Raw genomic sequence first — 20,180 nt, 5'->3', positions numbered from 1 at the left:
TCAAATTCACTAGGTGACTCTGAGAGCACGGAGGAAGGCGAAGAAAGCAGTGGAGATTCCCACGCAGCGGGGGGGCCGAGATCCTCCTCCACCCTGCAGCGGGGTGAGCTCTCCGCATCAGGACACTGAGTAGGACAGATGCCCCGGGCTGGGGGCAGCTTAGGAGGCGCTGAGGCCGCCAGGGGGCGCGCGCGGGCCGGAGCTGGCGGAGGCGGGCGGGGAGGGGCGCGGGGACCCTCTGGTTGGCTGGGCCGGACGCCCGCTGTCCCGCCGGGCTTGAACGTGGTCCCGCCCGGCGCTCGCTCTTCCTTTTCCGCCGGGGCGCGCTACGGGTAAGTGGTCCTGGTGTCGCGGGCCGCAAGGTCCCACCGCGTGGCCTCCGAGGTCCCCAATAGCCCCGCGCGCCGGCTCCCGTCCCGTGCGCGTCCCATCCGCGCGGGGCAGGGCCCGGCCGCGCGCAGCCCCCTCCCGGGGGAGGCGCGGAATGCGGAGGCCCGGGGTCCTGGGCACAGCCGGGGCGCCCGCTCGCCCGGGAGTGTGGTGAGGGGAAGCGAGTGAGGTCGGAGACCCGAGCGCAGCGAGACGGCTTCGGTGTTAGCGCAAGGGACGGAGGTGACTTCGCCCACGGGGTGCGCCGCCGCCTTCCCCTAACAGAAACCCGGCTTCAGGGCTGGGCTCCTGGGGGAAATCTGAGTGTCGGGGTTCGCGCTCGTGCAGGGCATTAGACCCTGACGTCGGTGCTCCGCGGCGTAGAAACGGCTCGTCTCACCGCAGAGTCATAGACCGGGCGGCCGTAGGCGTCCTGCCTGCTCACTGTTGCTTTAACACTTTAACTCTAAGTTTAGACGGGACTGAAGGAAGGTGGGTGCCACTTAGTTGTTTAGCGTTGAGATTCGAACTTCGTGCTGGGATCTGTGGGCATGAGCCAGTGCGCCTGGGGAAGCCCGTTTTAGAGGGAGAACAGTGTCGGAGCTTCTTCCATACAGCTGCCCTGTCTGGCGTGCCTCAAGGAAGTGCAGTGAGTGGCAGTTTTGTTTCCTTTAGGGGTTGTTTCTATTGAGCCAGTGGAGTGCGGGGCAGCATGAGCCACTGTCTAAGGACTGTGGGCACAGGAAGGTCCAGCGATGAGGCTCATTTCCCTTCTCTGTTGAGCCTCAGCAAGTTTGGTGCTGCTTCTGGTTTTGAAATCATGAAAGTGGTTCAACGTGCCCTAAAGAAATGATGCAGCTAGTAATTTTGTTTCTAAACATTACTGTTCTGTGCTCACGTGTTGGATTCATTCAGAGAGATGGCACAGAGGGAATAAAATGGACTCCCAGCTGACAGAAATGTAAGATGAGAGGTTTGTACAGGAATGAATGCTATTCAGAGGCGGAGTCTGTGTTGTCAATGCAGCTGTTAGCCACAGGTTCTTTCTGTAAAAAGCTATGGTCTGGTACTTGTAACTTGTTGACACTTTTTTTTTTTTTTTTTTTTTTTTTAAAGCAGATGGTCCTATGCCCGGGGTGCTAATGAAATCAAGGTATGTCTTAAAGGAGAAGGTTGGACTTCTCAGGTATGATTCCGGGAACAGAATTCTTGGCCAAGGATGAGAACTCTAACCTGACTGGAAATGCTGCTGTGATGGGTTAAAGGATTTACCTGAGGCCAAGAATGGCAGGAATTGAATGCGGTCACCCACCTCCTTTTAAATTAGATGCCTGGGTTGGGGCATGTGTAGTGAGATGGCTTAGCATGCCAAGCCTGCTGACCTTTGACTTTGATTCCTGGGACCTGGCGGGGAGAACCAACGTTCTAGCGTTATCCTTGGGCCTTCCTGTCTGTGCTATGGCCCCTGTGTGCACACATGAAATGAGTGGGAGGGTTGGGAAATAGAGAAAGATGTGGTTTTGCATTAAAAATTGTGTTAAAACATTACCGAGTAGGTTTATCCAGTAAACTGAGTAGTACATTGATGATTCTATTTACACAAAACACAGTCTGGACGTCAGTGTTTTTATTATCTAATGGTTGACGCTCTAATTACCCCTGGTGTTTCTCCCGTAGGTGTGGTGCTGGAAATGAACTGGTACAACTTCTAGAAGAGAAGGTAAGCAGCTGTATGAAAGACCCCCCGCCTCACCCTAAGTTGAACATAGCTAACGCCATTTTGTGGTACACCACTGTTTTGAGAAACTCTGTAGGCTAGGTGGGAAACTGGAAAATTACTAAAAAACCCAGCTGTGTCGCCCACTTGGGATATCTGCGGTCAGGCTGCCCCAGTTGAGCTAAAAACAACTTGTGTTGATCACCTTCATGGGATATCTGTGGGACTGTTCCAGCTGAGATAGGAGTCCTAAGGAAAACAACATATGGCGGCCCAAGTTATGGGGTCATCATGACCATTTCGACCACCCAGTTTTTGGTATCCTGGTGTCTCTGCCAAACTCTGACTCAAATTGTGGTCTCATTTAAATGTACCAATCAATTCCTGTAACCATGCTTCTCGCTTCTGTACCCGCGCTTCTGCTCTAAAACCCTATAAAAACCCAGCTTTCCACCCAGAGGGCGCGCAAGTCCTCCGAGAGACTTTGTCGCCCCGGGTACCCGTGTACTGAATAAAGCCTCTTGCTGTTTGCAGCCGAATAACTGGTCTCGCTGATCCTTGGGAGGGGGGTCTCCCTGACGGAAGATACCCCTCCGGGGTCTTTCACTGTACAGAACCAAGGTGTCAGGTTTCTTTGCCCCCTTTATAGTGGGAATAGATGAATTGTGAGGCAGTCCCAATTGCAGATAGAGAAATATGAGAATTTTGTGCCTGTAGAATTCTGTTCCATTAGTCGGGCAGTGGTGGTGTCCACCTTTAATCTTAGCGTTTAGGGGCAGGTAGATCTGTGAGTTCAAGGCCAGCCAAGGCTACAGAGAAACTCTGTTTCAAAAAATGGAAGAAAAAAAATCAGTTCCATTTAGTTTTCTGAGTCAGCCCTAGCCAGAGACTTGCCACAATATTTATACAAAAGATCTTATTGGAAAGGTTGGTTTTATATTTTTGCCTGCATGTCTGAACCATGTGTGCAGTGCCCGCGGAGGCCAGAAGAGGGCATCGAATCCCTCTGGAATTGAAGTTAGTTTGTGAGCGGCCATGTGGGTATTGGGAATTGAACCTAACTCCTAGAAGAGCAGCCAGCCTGGGCCCTTCACTGCTGGGCATCTCTGTAGCCCTAAACTTTGCCAGCTCAGAATTGTCTAACACATGGTTGGCATCTTGTGTGCCCAGGAGGGTGAGGTGTGTGGTGGCATCCACGTGGTGTCCTGGCCAGGTGTGCTCGTTAGCTGTAGCTGGAATGAGCAGACAACCTGTGTGATTTAAGCTACCAGGCAGATGCCTCCTTATGCTCAGATACCTTGCAGAGAAATGAAGCGAATTTTAAGTTAAATTGTGAGGTTAACTTGGCCCTGACCATGGGTACTTGAAGTCGTGAGCTTTAATCATTACCAAACCAGGATCTGATACAAAACGTTACTGAGAAATGCAGGATTTGAAACAAAATGTTTCTGAGAAATGCCCTTCTGTAGTCATGGACTGAAGAGTGCAAACAATCCCTGGACCCCCTCCTGTTTGCTTTGCACTCACTGCACCTGGATACAACCAGTCACCGATTGCCCCCTTAGGGAAGTCCCTCACCCCTAGACCCCCTCCTGCTTTGTGGTTTTGCCTTTATAAACTCCGTGATTCTGTTGCTCCGGACTCTCCACTGCCCCTTGCACGGGAGCTGTGTGCTGAGCCCCCTGCGAATAAAAGCCTCTTGCTGTTTTTCATCCAGTACGCTTCTTCATTGGTCATTGGGGTCCGGCGTCTATCCCGAGGGGCGGAGGGCCCCCCCACCTGGGGGTCCAACAGAATGTTTTCAGAGAACCTCATAATTCTAAGAGTCTTGGGCATGTAGACCGAAGGAGAACTTCACATTCTCCAGTGTGAAGATCTGTGGCTCTTCCAGGTACGATCAGAATAAACTTGGCAACTTCAATGGCTCCTATGGTGAGAATGAAAGAATAAAGCCCTAGCATAATGCTGGCAACACTATTTTGCAAGACTGGAGCAGTGCAGGGTCAGAGGCAAGGCGGGAGTCGCCCAACAGCAGGATATCTGCGGTTGGGCGCCTAAAACACTCTGGGCACCCAAGATAAGAACCGGCTACGTGACTCAGCTCACATCTGCCTTCCCGCCTTCCCTGTTCCGGCTACGTGACTCAGCTCACATCTGCCTTCCCGCCTTCCCTGTTTCGGGTACGTGACCTAACTATGGCTTTGTTCAAACCGCCCAATCAGATCCTTGTAACCTATGCTTCTCGCTTCTGTAACCGTGCTTCTTGCTCCCGAGCCCTATAAAAACCCGTCACCCCAACCGAGAGGCGTGCAAATCCTCCGAAGGGTTTTGTCGCCCGGGTACCCGTGTATCGAAATAAACCTCTTGTGGCTTGCATCCGAGGGCTGGTTTCGCTGTTCCTTGGGAAGCGGGGTCTCCCCGTCTAGAGAGGCTCTAGCGGGAGTCTTTCAAGACAATGAGGCCATGCTGACTTCATGAGTCACAGTGAAAAGGAGCAGGCCTAACTTTTATTTCCCAAAGCAAGTCACCGTTTACTGGAAAAACCAAGCTGCCCTAGGCAGAAACCAACCCTAAGTGGAGCCCATCAGAAAACAGCTGGGAAGTAGCTAGCCTTCTGAAGTCTACAGACCGCTCCCTCAATGTTATGTTAGTTAGCCAATCACATTGTAGCAAGCTTGCCCTTGCTGCATGTCAGTAGTGCTAAGCTGGAATTTCCTGGTCCTTGCTCAAATCCCAACAAAAACCCTCCTGCCTGAGCTTGTAATAAAGACCCTATTGTGTTTCCATCGGAGTCAGCTCCTTGGTGGTCTTTAGGGTCCTGGAGACCCAGTGAAAAACTGCCTCCTTCCTGTACATGCTTTTCTACTTTTTTTTTTTTTTTTTTTTTTTTTTGCTTTAAAAAGGCTGTAATTGTTTTCTTCAGGGTTGCATTTCCAACTCCTGAGTTTGGATCCGCATCCCTGGCTGCCAGTACGTGTTGCCTGCAAAATAAACTTTTTTCTCTATTCACGGGTGTCCTCAGTGTTTGGTTTGTGCTCGAGTGTGGTTCTCTTGGTGGGGGGGGGGTCTGTTGGCCACCAGCCCACAAAGGCAGGAGAGGGTAAAGTGAAAGCCTTGGGAGGCCCTAAGTACAATAGAACAGCCCCTGGGAACCGCTTCAGTGAGATCAACTTTATTTGGGGAGAACAAAGGTGATATACTCCTTGGGGAGTGGGTGGGGCTCCCTGGATAGGTGTCTGTGCTTGGTTATTTTTTTTTTTTTAATTTTTATTCTTTTCTTATCAGTTACATTTTAACTCTGTATCCCACTCCCTCATTCCCTCCCAATCCTACCCTCCCTCCCTCCCTCATCTCCACCCTGCCCCTTTCTAAGTCCACTGATAGGGGAGGACCTCCTTCCCTTTCATCTGACCCTGTTTTATCAGGTATCTTCAGGACTGGCTGCAAAGTCCTCCTCTGTGGCCTAACAGGACTGCTCCTCCCTTGGGTGGGTAGGTCAAAGAGCTAGCCATTGAGTTCCTGTTAGAAATAGTCCTTCTTCCCCTTACTATGGGAAACCAATTGGTTACTGAGCTACCATGGGCTACATCCGAGCAGAGGTTCTAGGTTATATCCATACATGGTCCTTGGTTGAATGTCAGTCTCATAAAAGACCCTGTGCCCAGATATATTTGCTCCTTGTGGAGCTCCTATCCTTTCCCCATCATACTAACTCCTTTTTTCATATGATTCCCTGTACTCAGCCAAAGGTTTGGTTATGAGTCTTAGTGTCTGCTTTGAAACACTGCTAGGTAGAGTCTTTCAGATGCCTTCTGCGGTAGACTCCTGTCATACGTTCAATGCACATCCCATCTGTCTTTCTAAATGAGGATTAATCATCTGCCCGTGTCTGCTCTCTTGATTATCATTTTTAGGTGTATAGATTTCATTATGTTTATCATATCTTGTAGGTCTATATAAGCAAGTATATACCGTGTTTGTCTTTCTCCTTCTGGGATTTTTCACTCAGAATGATCTTTTCTAGATCCCACCATTTGCCTGCAAATTGCATGATTTCCTCCTTTTTGATTGCTGAGTAGTATTCCATTGTGTAAAAATACCACAATTTCTATATTCACTCCTCCGCTGATGGACATCTGGGTTGTTTCCAGGTTCTGGCTATTACAAATCTGCTATAAACATGGTTGAGCAAATATCCCTGTTGTGTACTTGAGCAAACTTTGGGTATATACCTAGCAGTGGTATAGCTGGGTCTTGAGGAAGCACCATTCCTAATTGTCTGAGAAAGCGCCAGATAGACTTCCAAAGAACAACACACTTCTGTCATGAAGGGAAACTGCCTAATTACCTTACAGGTTCAGGGAGGGGAGAGCTAGCAGGGAACTCCAGGTGAGGTCAGGCAGAGAGCAGGAGAGCCAGTCCTCCACCTGGCTCCAAGCTCAGAATGGCTGTCTGGACTGGGAGGGCTGCAACCTCAAGCAGTAGGGTCCTTTTGACACTACGGAGACCAACAACAGACACAACATTAAAGGAACCCAGGATTGCCCACCTAATGGACACTGGACCAGGACTGAGGTTCTCCTTCAACTCTCCCCAGTCCTTTCCTCTGCGATCCTCACCACAACCCAGGTGATTGCCTCCATATTTGAAGGTTGCATATTTGAGATGCTGAATTGAACTCACCAGTCCTGGTGGCACCATGCTGGTTAACCTTAATATTCATTTTCAGCTTCCCATCCGGGATCCCTGGGAAAAACAGTGGCGAATGGGGGTTACGGTTAAGCTGTACCCTGATGGCCATGCCAAATGCATCGTAGTCGACTTACACATCTGCCAGTTTACCCGCCTCCAAGTCAGTCTTTACCTGTGTTAACATTCTTCAATGTTAGGATCAAACTCAAAAGGGGTCCGTGCCACCGCTCCTAGCTATAGTACATCAAGTATACAGCTGGCCTAACAACCCACCCTGACTCCCTTGGCAGCTGTTCGCAGGAACATCTCGCTTCATGAGCCTCGTGGGCCCTTGCCCACAGGAGAGTTATAAAACGTTCTTCTCTTCAGTCTACCCTTCCCCCTTTGCCTTCTAGGTTACTCTTCAGCTCCTATCCTACATGTTCCCGCAACATCACTGTCACCAAGCCAGTGAGCTCCCCTCTTGTCTGGTGCAATATTACCAGTTCCTGCATCAAACCCCCCTTTCAGGGTTTACACACCACTGTAATTGTTGCTCTGCCGGTTTTTTATCTCTGTGAGCCTGAAGACCTCTACAGCTGGGAGGGACCAAAAGAAAAGGGAGGCCTTCATCCTTCTGAGACCCGTCAGACTGGGTCTCATCATCCCACTGGGCACTGCAGGACCTGCTGGAGCAGCCCTCTTCCAACACAGCCTCTAGCCAGCGACTTCCAGGATAAGCTTGACCAGGCCAGGGCTTCCACCAGGGACAGTCTCAAGCCGTCCAGTGACAGATCACCTTACCAGAGCTTGTGCTACAGAACAGGAGAGCGCTGGACCTACTGCCTGCTAAGCGGGGAGGGACCTGTACTGGGGGAAGAGTGCTGTTTCAGTGTCCCTGAATCTCAGTTGGTAAACAAAATACACAAATGCTCAGCGATCTCTGGTGAGATCTCTGAGCTGGATATGCTCCAGGTACCTCTACACCTTGGAACTCAAACCCTCTGGTAGCCTGGCTTTTCCCCCTCCTTGGCCCTGTACTGGCCACTGGCACCCTCTTCCTCCTGGCACCCTGCCTCATCCAGTTTCTAAATGACAGATAAGTAGTATTGCAAAAATTACTACCAATCAGGTTCTGGTTCAATACCAAACCATCCCTGCCATAGATACTGACTATGATACTGCTCCTTTACAAAACACAAGGGAGGAGTGTGACACAATGGCCCAGGGTTATGGAGGAAGGATCAAGGAAACTTTCAACTCTGGATACCTCCTTCTTGAGGACAGCAGGAGTTGGCTACCTCCCCACTCTCAACGGGTGCCGTAAATCTCACTCCCCCACCATCAGGCTTCAGTCCTTGTTTGAACATATAAGGTCCCAGACTCTACAGCCCATAACTATGTAGAAGTATTTTCCAACATCCCTACCCTGGCCAATGGCCACACAAGTCTTGCCCCAGAGACCCTGGCGACCTCCCCAGGGTCATGAAGATCCCTTCCTCACCCCCAATAAACTGAACCAGTTCCCTGAAGCTGTTCCCAGCTGTGTTCTCTGCCCGTCCACTCAGTGCTAGCCAAGATCCTGCACTGCACCCACCCACGCATGGGGCACCTTTTCTCCAGCCTCGCTCAGTGCGCAACAGGCCTGGCTACCCTGAGGGAGAAGCAGGCATGAGGTGTATGTACCTCTTCCCACCTCCAAGGCCAAAGGAACCCTTTGTCCTTTGCAAGATTAATGGGTCACTCCAGGATGTGTCCCTGGCCCAACACACACCAGACAAACCTGTCTAGCTCCTCATGTTTAACCCGTTCCTCCCCTCATAGGGACCCCACATCAGCCTCAAGGAGTTTTGAAATGACTCCACACTCCTATTGGTGGTGCTCCCAGACACCTAACAGAGAACTGGTGCTCTGGCCTCTATGATAAAGCTGGGAAGGGACAGGGCCTTACAAACCCTGGGCCAAGAACCAGACAGCCTTCTCTCTTTTGGATGTCTGACGGTTACTTAAAAATTACCCCTAGTTTGTCATCAGTCTAATGGGGTTCTCGGGGCAAATCGATAACCATTATCTCAATGAGAAATGGGCCCCCTCCCCCACCTCTTTTCATGAGAACCCATTTCTGAGGCCCCTTCTGTCTTCTCTGGTGGGGGAGCATGGGGGCTGCACCCAAACTTTTTCATGCCAGAGATTAACCCCTAACTAGCCATTTGGCCACTCTTCCCAGTTGAGACAACTGTGCTGTCTACATGGCCCTGAAGGAGGAAGATGCCCTTTCAACTTATTTACTAACATCGTGTATACTGTCATACACTGTTATCTGACTCACCAGATCCTTTCTCTGGTTAGATGAAATCCCCCCCACCATGCTCATCAGAGTTTCCACTTTAATTCAAGGGGTGCTTGCTCCTCTCTTAGTCCACCTTGTTCGATCTCATACTCCCTACCTGGGAAACTCCTTGGCTGACCAAGTTCCCTCAATGGGATTTTTTTATAGTCACCCTTGAATGAGCAAAGAATTTTCACTCAGTCACCCATGTTAACCTTAAAGGATTACAATCCCGGTTCCTCCATATTCCATCCAGTCAATCACACCGAGTCATAAAAACTTGTAATTCATGTGGCTCACTTAATTTCCACCCTTGCAGCAGTACACCAAATGGGAGGTAACTCTCCGAGGTCTGAAGACCAGTGCTCCAGTACTCCGACCCCTTATTGCCTGGCTCTTGTCCTGTGTGGGCTCCATAGCAGCCATCAAAGTCCTCTTTCTTCTTGTCTCATGCCTTATACAGTTTCTCAAAAAATAAATTACTAATATAGCCAAAGTCACCACCAACCAAGTTCTGGTACTATACCAAGCTGTTTTTGCAGAATGTGCTGGCACATAGGATGCCACAGCCCCATTATAATAAAACAAAGGGAGAGATATGGATTTCCAAGCCAGATGAGGTCGTCATAGTAGCATTAGCTACAGGGCAGGGGATATGATTTCTCCGGAAATAAGCCCCCTGGAAGGTCCCTGACAATCTCATCCCACTTGGAAAAGAGACGTGTTCTGAGATTTCTACGCTTCTTCAGTTGTGGCTCTGGGGCTGGAATAATGAATTCTTTGATCTTTCTCTGTGACACCTGAAACAGCACAACTAACTTTATAAAGAAATTTATCATTAGTAGATTGTTAAAGGCTTTAATAAAAATAATAAGTTTAAGAAAGGTAATGAATTAGATTTAATATTAATAGGCATTAAGAATAGTGAAATAACAATAGGCTCCTTCTTAAGAAATAATAGCATGAGAGGGGCAGCTGGCGGGAGTTTCCCCTCCCTTCAGTGCCTTGTTCCTGGGGAAGATCATAAATCTTAAACAGGACATATGGGAGGATGATTAACAAAGGTGTAGTTAGATTCCGATACAGGGAAAGACTTTGGCAGGCATCTGACTTAGCTCCTGACTTTCCTCTTCACTGGTTAGCAATAATGAAACTGCATTTGAGGTTTCTTTTTCTTTGTTTGCTCTGATCAAAAAGTTTTTAGGCCAAGGTTTCTTGTGGGCACTGCTTTATGTTTGACTGCATTTTGAGTTAAAATGTAAACTTTGTATTCTTGGTAAAAAGTCTGAATGTTCGGGGAAGTAGGCCAATTTTAAGGTGCCTTTTGTATAAAAATACTAGCTTGATTTCAGTACAGTTGCAGCAGAGTCAAAACCATCAAGGTGTCTCTGTCTGTCAATTCTTCGCCAAAACCGTGTCTTCCTGTCCAAAGCCTTGTTCTCCCTCGGATGACTGGGCCGGTCCGTGGCAGTAGAGCATTGTCCATACCCTGGACATCTCTCAGAGCATGGCAGGAATGCAGCTGCTCCCTCTCCAAATCAGGCTGAGGCCTACTCAACTCCATAGAGACAAAGGCCATACCATGATAAAGCCATGGCTTTATCTGGCTTCTCAGAAATCATGTGACCACCAGTCTGCTAATTTAGCTGTTAAGCTTGGAAGACCCCTGCCCCAACAGCAACACTTCTTCCTGTAGAGGAATTTAAATTCAGGACATGGCTGCTCTGGGAAGAGATCACATCCAAAAACTTTCTGTGTGATTTGGCTGGAATACAAACAAGCCTTTAATCCAGGAGACAGTGGCAAGCAGATCTCAGTCTGGTATAGAACAAGTTTCAAGTAAAGAAAAGCTTAGGTCCAGGTGTGGTAGCATGCATCTTTAATCTCAAGCAATGAAGGTAAAGTTAGTTTGTAGAAGGAAACACCCATGCTTCAAAGTGATGTTTACTTGCGTGGCAGAAAGGGTGACAAATCAGAGAAAGAGTTGACAGAATAGGATATCCCAACTCTCAGAAGAAGAGGGAAGAAAGGGAAACTACTTAAGGAGCAACACACAGAGAGAGAGATATGAGGCAGTTTTACTGGGACAGTAATAGGAGACAGGTTGCAGAGAGAAGATGCAGTTGAAGATGGAATGAGCCAGAGAATGAGAAGAATCCAGAAGATTAGAGCAGATTGCTTGAGTTAGTTTGAGGCCAAGCAGAGTAATTCAGAGGCCAAAAGAAAAGCAAGCAGCTGGAGAGGAGGTTTGAGTCAGAACAGCTCAATTGAACCAGCCACCTATGAGTTCAGAAAGAACAAGAACAAGCGAGGGTGAGCTTATTTCATTTCATAATTTTTGTTTAATTTTTTTAGAGTCAAGATTTCTCTGTGTAGCCTTGGCTGTCTTGAACTCACTGAGATCTACCTGCCTCTGCCTCCCTGAGTGCTGAGATTACAGGCATGAGCCGCTGCTGCCTGGCTAAGGGTGAGCTTGTTAAGTAGTCTCAGAGGCCGAAAACATTCTAGGCATAGGTTAGATAGTATGGAGGTGAGAAGCTTCCAGGACTAGGCCTAAGTCAGCGGATGGAGGCACTAAGTCTCCAAGAATACAATGAAACAGGTGAATGAACGTTCCGTTTACATTCTCCCTTGTCGCTTGTTTCTCTCCCCTCCTGATTGGAGCTATGTAAGCTACCACTACGTCAGTGAAGGAGCTGCCCTCTCAAGTCCTGTGAAACGGTCTCCCCGGTGGCCATACTCACCGTTGCCCCAACCGCAGCTCCCCAGCTTCTCTGCATCCTGTGACCACTGGTGCTCAATGACCGATGGGGTGGGGGTGGGGGTGGGGATGGGACCTACGGACCTGCAGTTTCCAAGAAACTTTGTCTGTGGAGTAGTCTTGTTCCATAGTCTTATTATACCAACTTATATGTTCCAGGAGATTGGATGCCTTTTTTTTTCTGAGCCCCACTGGCGCCAGGCACACATGCATGAAGGCAAAATGCTGGTACATATAAAAAATCTTAAAAAAAAAAAAAACAACTTAAAAAGCTTACTGAGAAGACAGCATGCTGTTTTTGTCTAAGGAACTCCACAGTATCCTGAGCACTGTGTATAAGATGGTTCTTAAAAGTATTTGCTAGCCTCCTGTGTCCTGTGGTGAAGAAAAACTGTCATCTAGATGGGACACAGACACACACCCATCTGCCCGTGTAAGATCAGGCAGCATCTGCTCCATCATTAAAAAGGGACAGTTACACTCAGCTGTGAGACATCAGAAAGATTCAGCTGTGAGAAAATGATTCACATCACATTGCACTGCCTCCGTCACATTTCCACACTGACCTGGGATAGATTAGAAACAAATATCAAACAGTACGGTAGTCAGAAGAGGAAACAGAAGCCCCGCAAGAAGACAAGGAGAGAAGTCCTAATTTGATTTCGTGTTGTCAGCTGGGATCTATTGGGCTCTCTAGCAGCAAATAGAGGGGCATAGCCGCCTGCACTCAAGGCTTTCCAAGAGTGAAGATGCTTTTCCCTGTAATCTCAAGGCCTGGATAACTGAGGGAGGCTCTAGAGAAAGTGGAGATGGGTACATTCGGCTCCAGGGCACGCAGGCAGTTAATGAAATGCGTGCAGAAAGCCCGGGTCCACTCAGCAGCATGTCAGGCTGAAGCCGGGCTAACAAAAGGAAAGCCATGATTGGACTAAACAGGAACAGCTGGGGATGTGCTTAACAGTTTTTTGTTGTTTTTGTTTTATTCAGAAAAATTGCCCTCTCGGGATTTATCCTGTATTAATAATTTATAATTCAGATTTATAATTTGAAGCCTTCTGATCCCAATACTCTGTGATACAATCATAGTTTATCAAAGCCCATACAAACAAGACTAAATGGGCCCTTGATGGAGCTCACGGTGACTGCAAGCAACTCCACCACCGACATCCTCACCTTCAGAAGGCCTCCAGTCTGTGTCAGAGACTAAGAGATCAAACTCAATAAAAAATGTTTCGTGTGTGTCACCTTGATTCGCTTCTAGGAATAGCAGGATGTTGCAGTTGGTAGAATGAAGCATAACCCCTTACAATTGAACCAGTGCCCTGGCCTGTATCCAGGGCAGAGTGGCACCCACTATAGGGCTTGACCTCCCACGGTGGGCACTCGGGAAGACAGAGTTTGAAACTGTTCTGACGTGGTGGCTAACAGGCTATTCACACGTGAAATGTGGCTGGCACGAATTTCAATTTGGTGTGTGCTGTTTTTTTTTTTTTTTTTTTTTTTTAGAAATCAGACGTGAAGAATGTGGAAAGTCATTTTAATTTTCCAGTGATTGTCATTGGGTCAAATGAAATACAGTTTGAAATTAGGCAAATATGATTTGTATTCTATTTCTATTAGACAACACTGGTCTAAGACACAAAACAAAATCAGTAGCCACGGAGATAAAGAAATAATGGCCCACGGTGGACTAGGACAGTGATGCTGTTTTACCGTGCGGAGCCTCAAGGAAGAGTGAATTAGCAGAGGGCGCAGGATGTGCAGGGAAGCCGCTATCATTTCCAGTGGTAGAATCTGAGAGGCGAGGGTGCCAGGACCGCTTGGTGCAAATCATCTCGTGCAGCTTGTAGTTCTAGAGATGTTAAATAAAAGACTTCAATTTGTATTTGTTAAACATTGTTTCCTTCTGCACCCACTCAGCCTAAATATTTGTGTGCTCATTAGGGAAATCAAGAGCCAACAGATTTAATGCATGACATTGCATGAAAGTACAAACTTCCTAGTCAAAACCAGATGATGATTCATTCTGGTGTCTTCACTTAGTCGTGTGTGTGTGTGTGTGTGTGTGTGTGTGTGTGTGTGTAGTAAAGTACTTGGTAGTCTTTCAGGCATTTTATGAAAGGAGAGAAAATAGGGGGAGGTGGCACATAAATATCACCAGAACTTATAGAAAGTATAAGTATAAGAAAGTATAGAAAGTATTTTATTTAAATAAAAGGGGAAGGGCCTTATTTTAAGCAAAATATTTAACAAATTTTTCTTTCTTTTATTTTTATGGAGCTATGCCAAAAAAGCAGTCAGTCCAGTGAAGATTCCCTTTTGTAGTTTTCTTGCTACTAATGAGATTTTGTTCTGCAAAACGGTGGGGATTAAACCCCAAAGCCTCAGGCTTACTAAAGAAGAGATTCCTCATGGAGTTAATCCCTAGTCTGTTGTTCTGTTAACAGTGAGGGAATTCTTCCCATGGTTTTCACATTTCTCTTATTAAACAGGCTTTTCTTTCTTTTTCTTTTTTTGTGCTATTTATCTATTTATTTGTTTATATTTTATGTACATTGGTGTTTTGCCTGAATGTATTTCTGTATGTCTGTCAGATCTTGGAGTAATAGACAGTTGTGAACCACAATGGGATTTGAACCTGGGTTTCTGGAAGACCAGTCAGTGCTCTTAACTGACAAACCATCTCTCCAGCCCCTAAACAGGTTTATTTTATTTTATTTATTTATTTATTTTTTTAAATTTTCCAGACAGGGTTTCTCTGTGTAACAGAGTCTTAGCTATCCTGGAGTTGCTTTGTAGACTAGGCTAGCTTTGAACTCACAGAGATCCGCCTACCTCTGCCTCCCAAGTGCTGTGATTGAAGGTATAGACCACCACCCCTGGCCCTCTCAACGGGGGTTCTTAACTGGGGAAATACTTGGTAACATTTGGAGACACTTGATTATCATAACTGCGTGTGGCTACCAGCATCTGGTGGGTAGAAACAACAGGTGCTACAAGATCTCCTCCAGGGCAGTCCCTGCGACAGAGGATGTCTGATCCAAACTGTCAGTAGTACAGAAGTTAAAACATTCTGTCTTAGAAAATGTCACTTCCTATACCTGGCACAGCACTGGAAACAGCAGAAGTCATGACGTCAGCACAGCTGTTTGATACAGTTCCAGCGAAGCTGAACTGAACGCTGTGATCGCTGGATCGCTGTCATTCTGTCTCTCACCTTTAGGTTTTGGTCTCTGAATGTTGCATTTTTGGGGACTTTCTGCATTATGATTAATTTTATGACTCTTCCCAGGAAAATTATGTCTGAGTATTTATTTTAGGAAAGTCCTAAACTTACTTGTGCTTTTAGGGAAATAACTTTATCTGGCCACTATTTAGAAGTCTGCCTTATGTCCTGGAGATTGTGATAAACTCAGATAAGCAAAACCTAGGAATTTCTAAATAAGGCCAGGACTACAGGAATCATCTTGGGGTATGTGCCCCTATGCAAACTCAAACAGCATAAATCGGTGCAGGGTAGACAGAGATAACTGACAAACTGACTGGCCAGGAGAATTAGTAACAGATTCTAAACCTCTTTTTACAATACACTTAGAGCTCTCTGAAAAATGCAGATTAAAGATAGGGAGTCACACAGAGTACACCCGTGGAGGAAGAGAACTCAGTAAATAAGATAGATTGAGTAGAATAACCCTTTTCTACTTTATAGAATAGAAGACGAAATTATATAAAAGAAGTTAGGTATTAATACTTGCTATTCATAAAAAGAACAGGTCAGATATTTTCTGTTTGTCTGGAGTGCTCGAAAACTGCAAATTATTATATGGCAGACTGCCATATGATAAGTGTGTTTGCTTCGGTGGAGACATTCTTTAGATTCCTTGAATTGGAGTTATAGGGCTAATAATAAAAATAAAATCTCTTCTATTTGTACTTTCTAATTGTGACTGAACTTGTAACTCCGGAGACATAAATGATATGATATGACATAATATAATATAATATAATGATATAATCTGTACTTGGATAATTATTACTCTGTCTTTGTTCTCTAAAACCCGTATAATCTGATTGCTAGTCAGTCAGAGCTTTGAGATTCCCCTGACCACCATGCTTGACTCACTCCTCCAATGCTGACTCCTTATCTGCTCTCAACAGACAGAACCCAGTCAATGGGCCGGAGCTGGCACCTAGCACCCACCCACCTGCCTAGGTACAAGTGTTACAGGCTATTCCTGGCCCATGGACAGGTTCCCTAAAGTATGAACCCTAAGGGGGTTTTATTGCTAGCCTTATTGATTTCACTATATAAGATGACCTTATATTATTTTTTAAAAAACTAGTTAATCATGATTTTAAGCCTAAAGATATATAGGCTTTCTTCTAGCTTCCTCTAATGTTAACGTTTGTGTTGACTAAGTGGTGACTAGAAGTTTCCCGTGTGTTCACTGCAAACAACATTCTTATTCAGAATCTGTTCTTAGCTTGATCGCTAAGATGATACTTGCCCTCCTTGGCCACCAGACTGCAAAATTTCTGGCCTTGCACAAGGTTTGTAAGCCAGGCAAAGACTGTTTTAATTTCCAGTGAATAGCTTCCCTTCACGAGGGACACTTAACCCGAGAATGCCACTTACCCAAAGAGGAACAACAGACTCATACTCAAATAACCAAGACCAACATGTCTGGCTAGAGCATGGGCCAGAATGTTTTGATTGATTTTAGCTCCCAGAAAATAAGAAAACATGAAAACGCCGAGTTTCTTTCCCCCTGCTGAGGTAGGATCTCAGGTAGCCTGTTTCTGAGGACGGCCCTGAATTGCTGACCCTTCTGCCTCTACTTCTGTACTGGGATTACAGGTATGTGCCACTACACCCCCCCTTTTTTTTTTTCCTCTTGAGACAGGCTCTCCAGCCCTGTCTGTCCTAGAACTCACTATGTAGGCCAGGCTGGCCTTGAATTCAGAGACCCATCTGTCTCTGCCTAGCCAGTGCTGGGATCAAAAGGTGTGGGTCACCACACTCAGCCGTACCCAACTTTCTAAGTGGTGCAAGGTTCCATGGATGCCAGGCACGGGCTCTACCAGCCTTGACACCGGCAAAATTAAAACCAGTCCCTTGAAGGAGCTGAGAGGAAGATCTTTCTGACTTCAGTCAACAGGTCATCTTCAAGTTGTCCCCCCTGACCCTCAGGATAGTACCAGGAAGAGACCCAGAAGCAGGTGATGTCATTGGTGGAAAGTGACATATTGGCTGTCAGCTGTAGCAAGGCACAAGACACACACAAAGCGGCTGGAAATCCTGGGCGGGTGATGGGCCTACGGCTGCCCAGAACGCTGAGCGGGGCTGCCTACCTCTCAGGTGGGGGGTATCTCGGCACCTTTCCCAGTTGCCTTCTTACTCCTTCTCGAATAGAAGAAATAGAGCACGTGGCCCGTGCCCACAAAGAGCATGGAGAGGAACACCAGCATGCCAAACTGCTGAGGCCTCGGGGCCAGCATGACCAGAATAAAGTGGATGAGGTCCATGAGGTAGTTCAGAGAGCACTGCACACCATTCACAGCCCCTCGCTCTGCTTCCGGAATGTTCTCCTGGAGAAGCTGAGTCACACTGAGGTCAAAGGACCAGAGGCCTACAGGGCAGCCATGTAGCGGGAGAAGAAACATGAAGACACGTCAGAGGACCTCAGTAAGACTGTGGCTTTGGCATGAGCTCGCATTGCATCCCGCAAATGCAGACTTCAGCTGCTCAGATTTTCTTGTCTGTGAGATGGGATACTTCAAACAACTCCCCCCCGGAGATTCCATGAAATCACAGTGTGTCCCGCTGCCTGCCTTCTGTTCTAGGTGAGTGCTGTCAGAGGCTGGAAATTTATTTGTTGGTGGCAACGGTGCTGTTTTCACATAGGTTCTCACTTGAAGTAGGAGGGACTCAAACTCTATCCTGTCTCAGCCTCTCAAGTACTAGAATTGACAAGCCTGAGGCACGAAGGCCCACCTTCAAAATATTTTTTACCCTTGCTGCCATGCCTATCCTGCAGTTAGTTTTTGAAGAATAAAGTCCCCCCCCCCCCTCCTTTTTTTAAATTCACCTTCACAACTAGCACCATCAGACGCGCTGTGAGGTCGCTTTGCATGTGTTTCACTGTGCCCCCGGTTCATCGTAAGGCAAGTGTTTCCTTCCCTGAGGTGGAAGAGGGATCAGGCTTCTTTCTTCCCCCATTTCAACCCCAGAAGGAGATTACATTTTAATCTGCCTCAGAAGCAGCCTGGGAACCAGTACTCAGTCATCAAACAGGGTCAGACCCACCAGCTGTGCTGAAGGTGAGGCTGTCCCGGGATAGCCACGGCTCTCTGGGGGTTCTGGCACCTGCCCCTCCACAGACCAGCGTTCCAGATTCTTCTAGCCTGTTTGATTCCCCAGACAGCTGCCTCCTGGATTCTTCCCCACACGCAGCACCAGCTCTGCCTTTATCCCAATTACTAGACTTAGCTCTGGACTCAAAAATGACACGAGAATAACTCTCTATGCTTTCCGTTGTCTTCCTTTGCAGACCCTTAGTCCTGTAGTCACTCCCAGGTTGGGCTGCCCTAGCCATGTTGCTATGATAACAGGCTCGGACATGCTCCCATTCCTCTGGGCTGTCCTGATTACACCATTTGGCTTCTAGATCGCCCCAAGCTTGCTGGTCAAGGGCATCACCCAGTGCTGGACTGTGGCCCAGAGCTTGAGTTCCCCGCCCTGGCCCTCTGCAAGAGGTGCTCACAAAGATAGAACGGATTGGAAGATGTTGCCGCAGTACAATGTGAAGTGTGGGCTAATTATACACTGAGAACTAGTTCTAAATTAAGGGTGTAAAGAGTTACAGTCCCTGGACTATAAAAAGGGAAGCCATTTGTGCTGGTTGGGGTTTCTGTCAGCTTGACATGAGTTGGAGTCGTCTGGGAAAGGCAGCCTCAGTTGAGGAACAGCTTCCATCAGATTGGCCTTCAAATCTGTGGGGTATTTTCCTGACGAATGATTGATGTGGAAGGCCTTGCTTGGCAGGTGGTCCTGAGTTTTATAAAAAAAAGCAGAGTGAGCAAGCCGTGAGAGCAAGCCAGCACTCAGCGCTCCTGCGTGGCCTCTGCTCCACTTCTGTCTCTAGGTTCTTTCCTCGGTGATAAGCTGTAAGCGGAAGTGAACCCTTTTGTCCTTCAGTACTTTGCTGCTGAATCTGGCTATCAGCAGAGTTCTCTAAGTTGGTTTGTTTTGGAGTAGAAATGCTTCCTGAATACTTGCCTAAGAGGCTGCTCTGAAAGAGAGGACCGCTGATCCTAGCTACCAGGTTTGACCATAGTGACCATATTAACAGAGGCCTGAACATCCCGCTGGGCAGTGGTTTCTTAATGTCTATAGTTCCAATACCACACCACTAGCCAACATCAAAGTGATGCTTGATGGTATTGAGTGGGCAGAGTCAGGAAGCTCAGTGGCCCCTATGTCTTCCTGTCCACACCCCAACTTCACCGTCATGTCACAAACACTAAAATCACAGCTAAAATCCAGTCATGATAATGGTGACAAAAGACAAGCATTAATGGATGGCCCTATAGTTTAAAAAATGTGCTGGCCAAACTGTCTACAGGAGTGACCTCAAAACTGCCCCGATTGGGAAGCACCATTGTGTTGCGAATATAAGTATGTTTTTGTTTTGGTTCCGGGTGTGGGATGTGGGACTGAGTCAGACAGTCCACAGCAGCAGACTATTTGCCTCATGCCAGCTCGGAGAGGAGCTCTTTGCCAGCTGCAGGTAGTTTAAACCTGAGGGCTCTGGAAAGAGACTAAATGCCAGAGCCCAGAGAGCATGGAGCTTGCAGAAGGAACAAGGCTGCTCCTGCTTCGCTGTTGCTGCGCCTGGTTGCTGTTGTGAGACAAGAAGATGGGGACTTCCTGAAATGAGGATTGGACTGGCTTCAAGGAAGCTGACAACCCTAACCAGCAGGAAATAGCTAAGAGAATTGCAACCCCTCTCCCACTAACCCTTTCTTTCTTTCTCCTACTTGGTGTTGGGGTGTTGGAAGGGACTGGGGTGGAGTGGGGAGAAAAAGGTAAAATAAATGGAAAAAAAAGTTTTTTAAAAGTATGCCAACACCCTTGTTATTGTCCCACCTACAGATCAGTGAACAGTGACTAAGGTGTCTTCCTAACATCAGGCAACAAGGCTCCTGAACATCCCCCATCCCCCAAGAGAGTCAAGCCAGCTCTGAAATCCTCATCTGGCATACTGTGATTAAGAGATGTCCTTCAGAGAGAGAGAGAGAGAGAGAGAGAGAGAGAGAGAGAGAGAGAGAGA

At 47.3% G+C, this 20,180-nt stretch overlaps 1 protein-coding gene, 1 long non-coding RNA gene and 1 other non-coding gene across 5 annotated transcripts in view; 2 read left to right on the top strand and 1 right to left on the bottom strand.

The window, feature by feature from the left end:
- Positions 1-268: 268 nt before the first annotated feature.
- On the top strand, positions 269-5,057 carry LOC129680793 (uncharacterized). 3 transcript variants are annotated; one of them, XR_008720748.1, is made up of 4 exons: positions 269-332; positions 1,489-1,522; positions 2,047-2,089; positions 3,804-5,057. It is a non-coding gene; the product is annotated as an uncharacterized LOC129680793 (long non-coding RNA). The 3 variants fall into 3 exon arrangements; XR_008720747.1 differs by lacking the exon at positions 3,804-5,057 and having other exon boundaries at positions 2,047-3,797; XR_008720749.1 differs by lacking the exon at positions 3,804-5,057 and having other exon boundaries at positions 316-332; positions 1,486-1,522; positions 2,047-3,797.
- On the top strand, positions 1,580-1,650 carry LOC129681149 (small nucleolar RNA SNORD93). Its single transcript, XR_008720799.1, has one exon. It is a non-coding gene; the product is annotated as a small nucleolar RNA SNORD93 (small nucleolar RNA).
- An 8,344-nt stretch (positions 5,058-13,401) lies between the features above and the next one.
- LOC129681002 (solute carrier family 40 member 1-like) overlaps positions 13,402-20,180 on the bottom strand; it is a 25,952-nt gene continuing 19,173 nt past the window's right edge. Inside the window, exons 9-10 of the mRNA XM_055612890.1 lie at positions 17,200-17,477; positions 13,402-13,699 (exon numbers count right to left, since the gene is read on the bottom strand). Coding sequence (XP_055468865.1) covers positions 17,203-17,477 — 275 coding nt within the window. The 3' untranslated portion in view covers positions 13,402-13,699; positions 17,200-17,202. The remainder of the gene's footprint in view (positions 13,700-17,199; positions 17,478-20,180) is intronic.

The sequence above is a fragment of the Psammomys obesus genome, unplaced genomic scaffold (genome assembly GCF_907164565.1).
Source record: "Psammomys obesus unplaced genomic scaffold, mPsaObe1.curated_primary_1811, whole genome shotgun sequence".
Taxonomy (NCBI): domain Eukaryota; kingdom Metazoa; phylum Chordata; class Mammalia; order Rodentia; family Muridae; genus Psammomys; species Psammomys obesus.
This window is presented reverse-complemented; position numbering and strand designations above follow the sequence as displayed.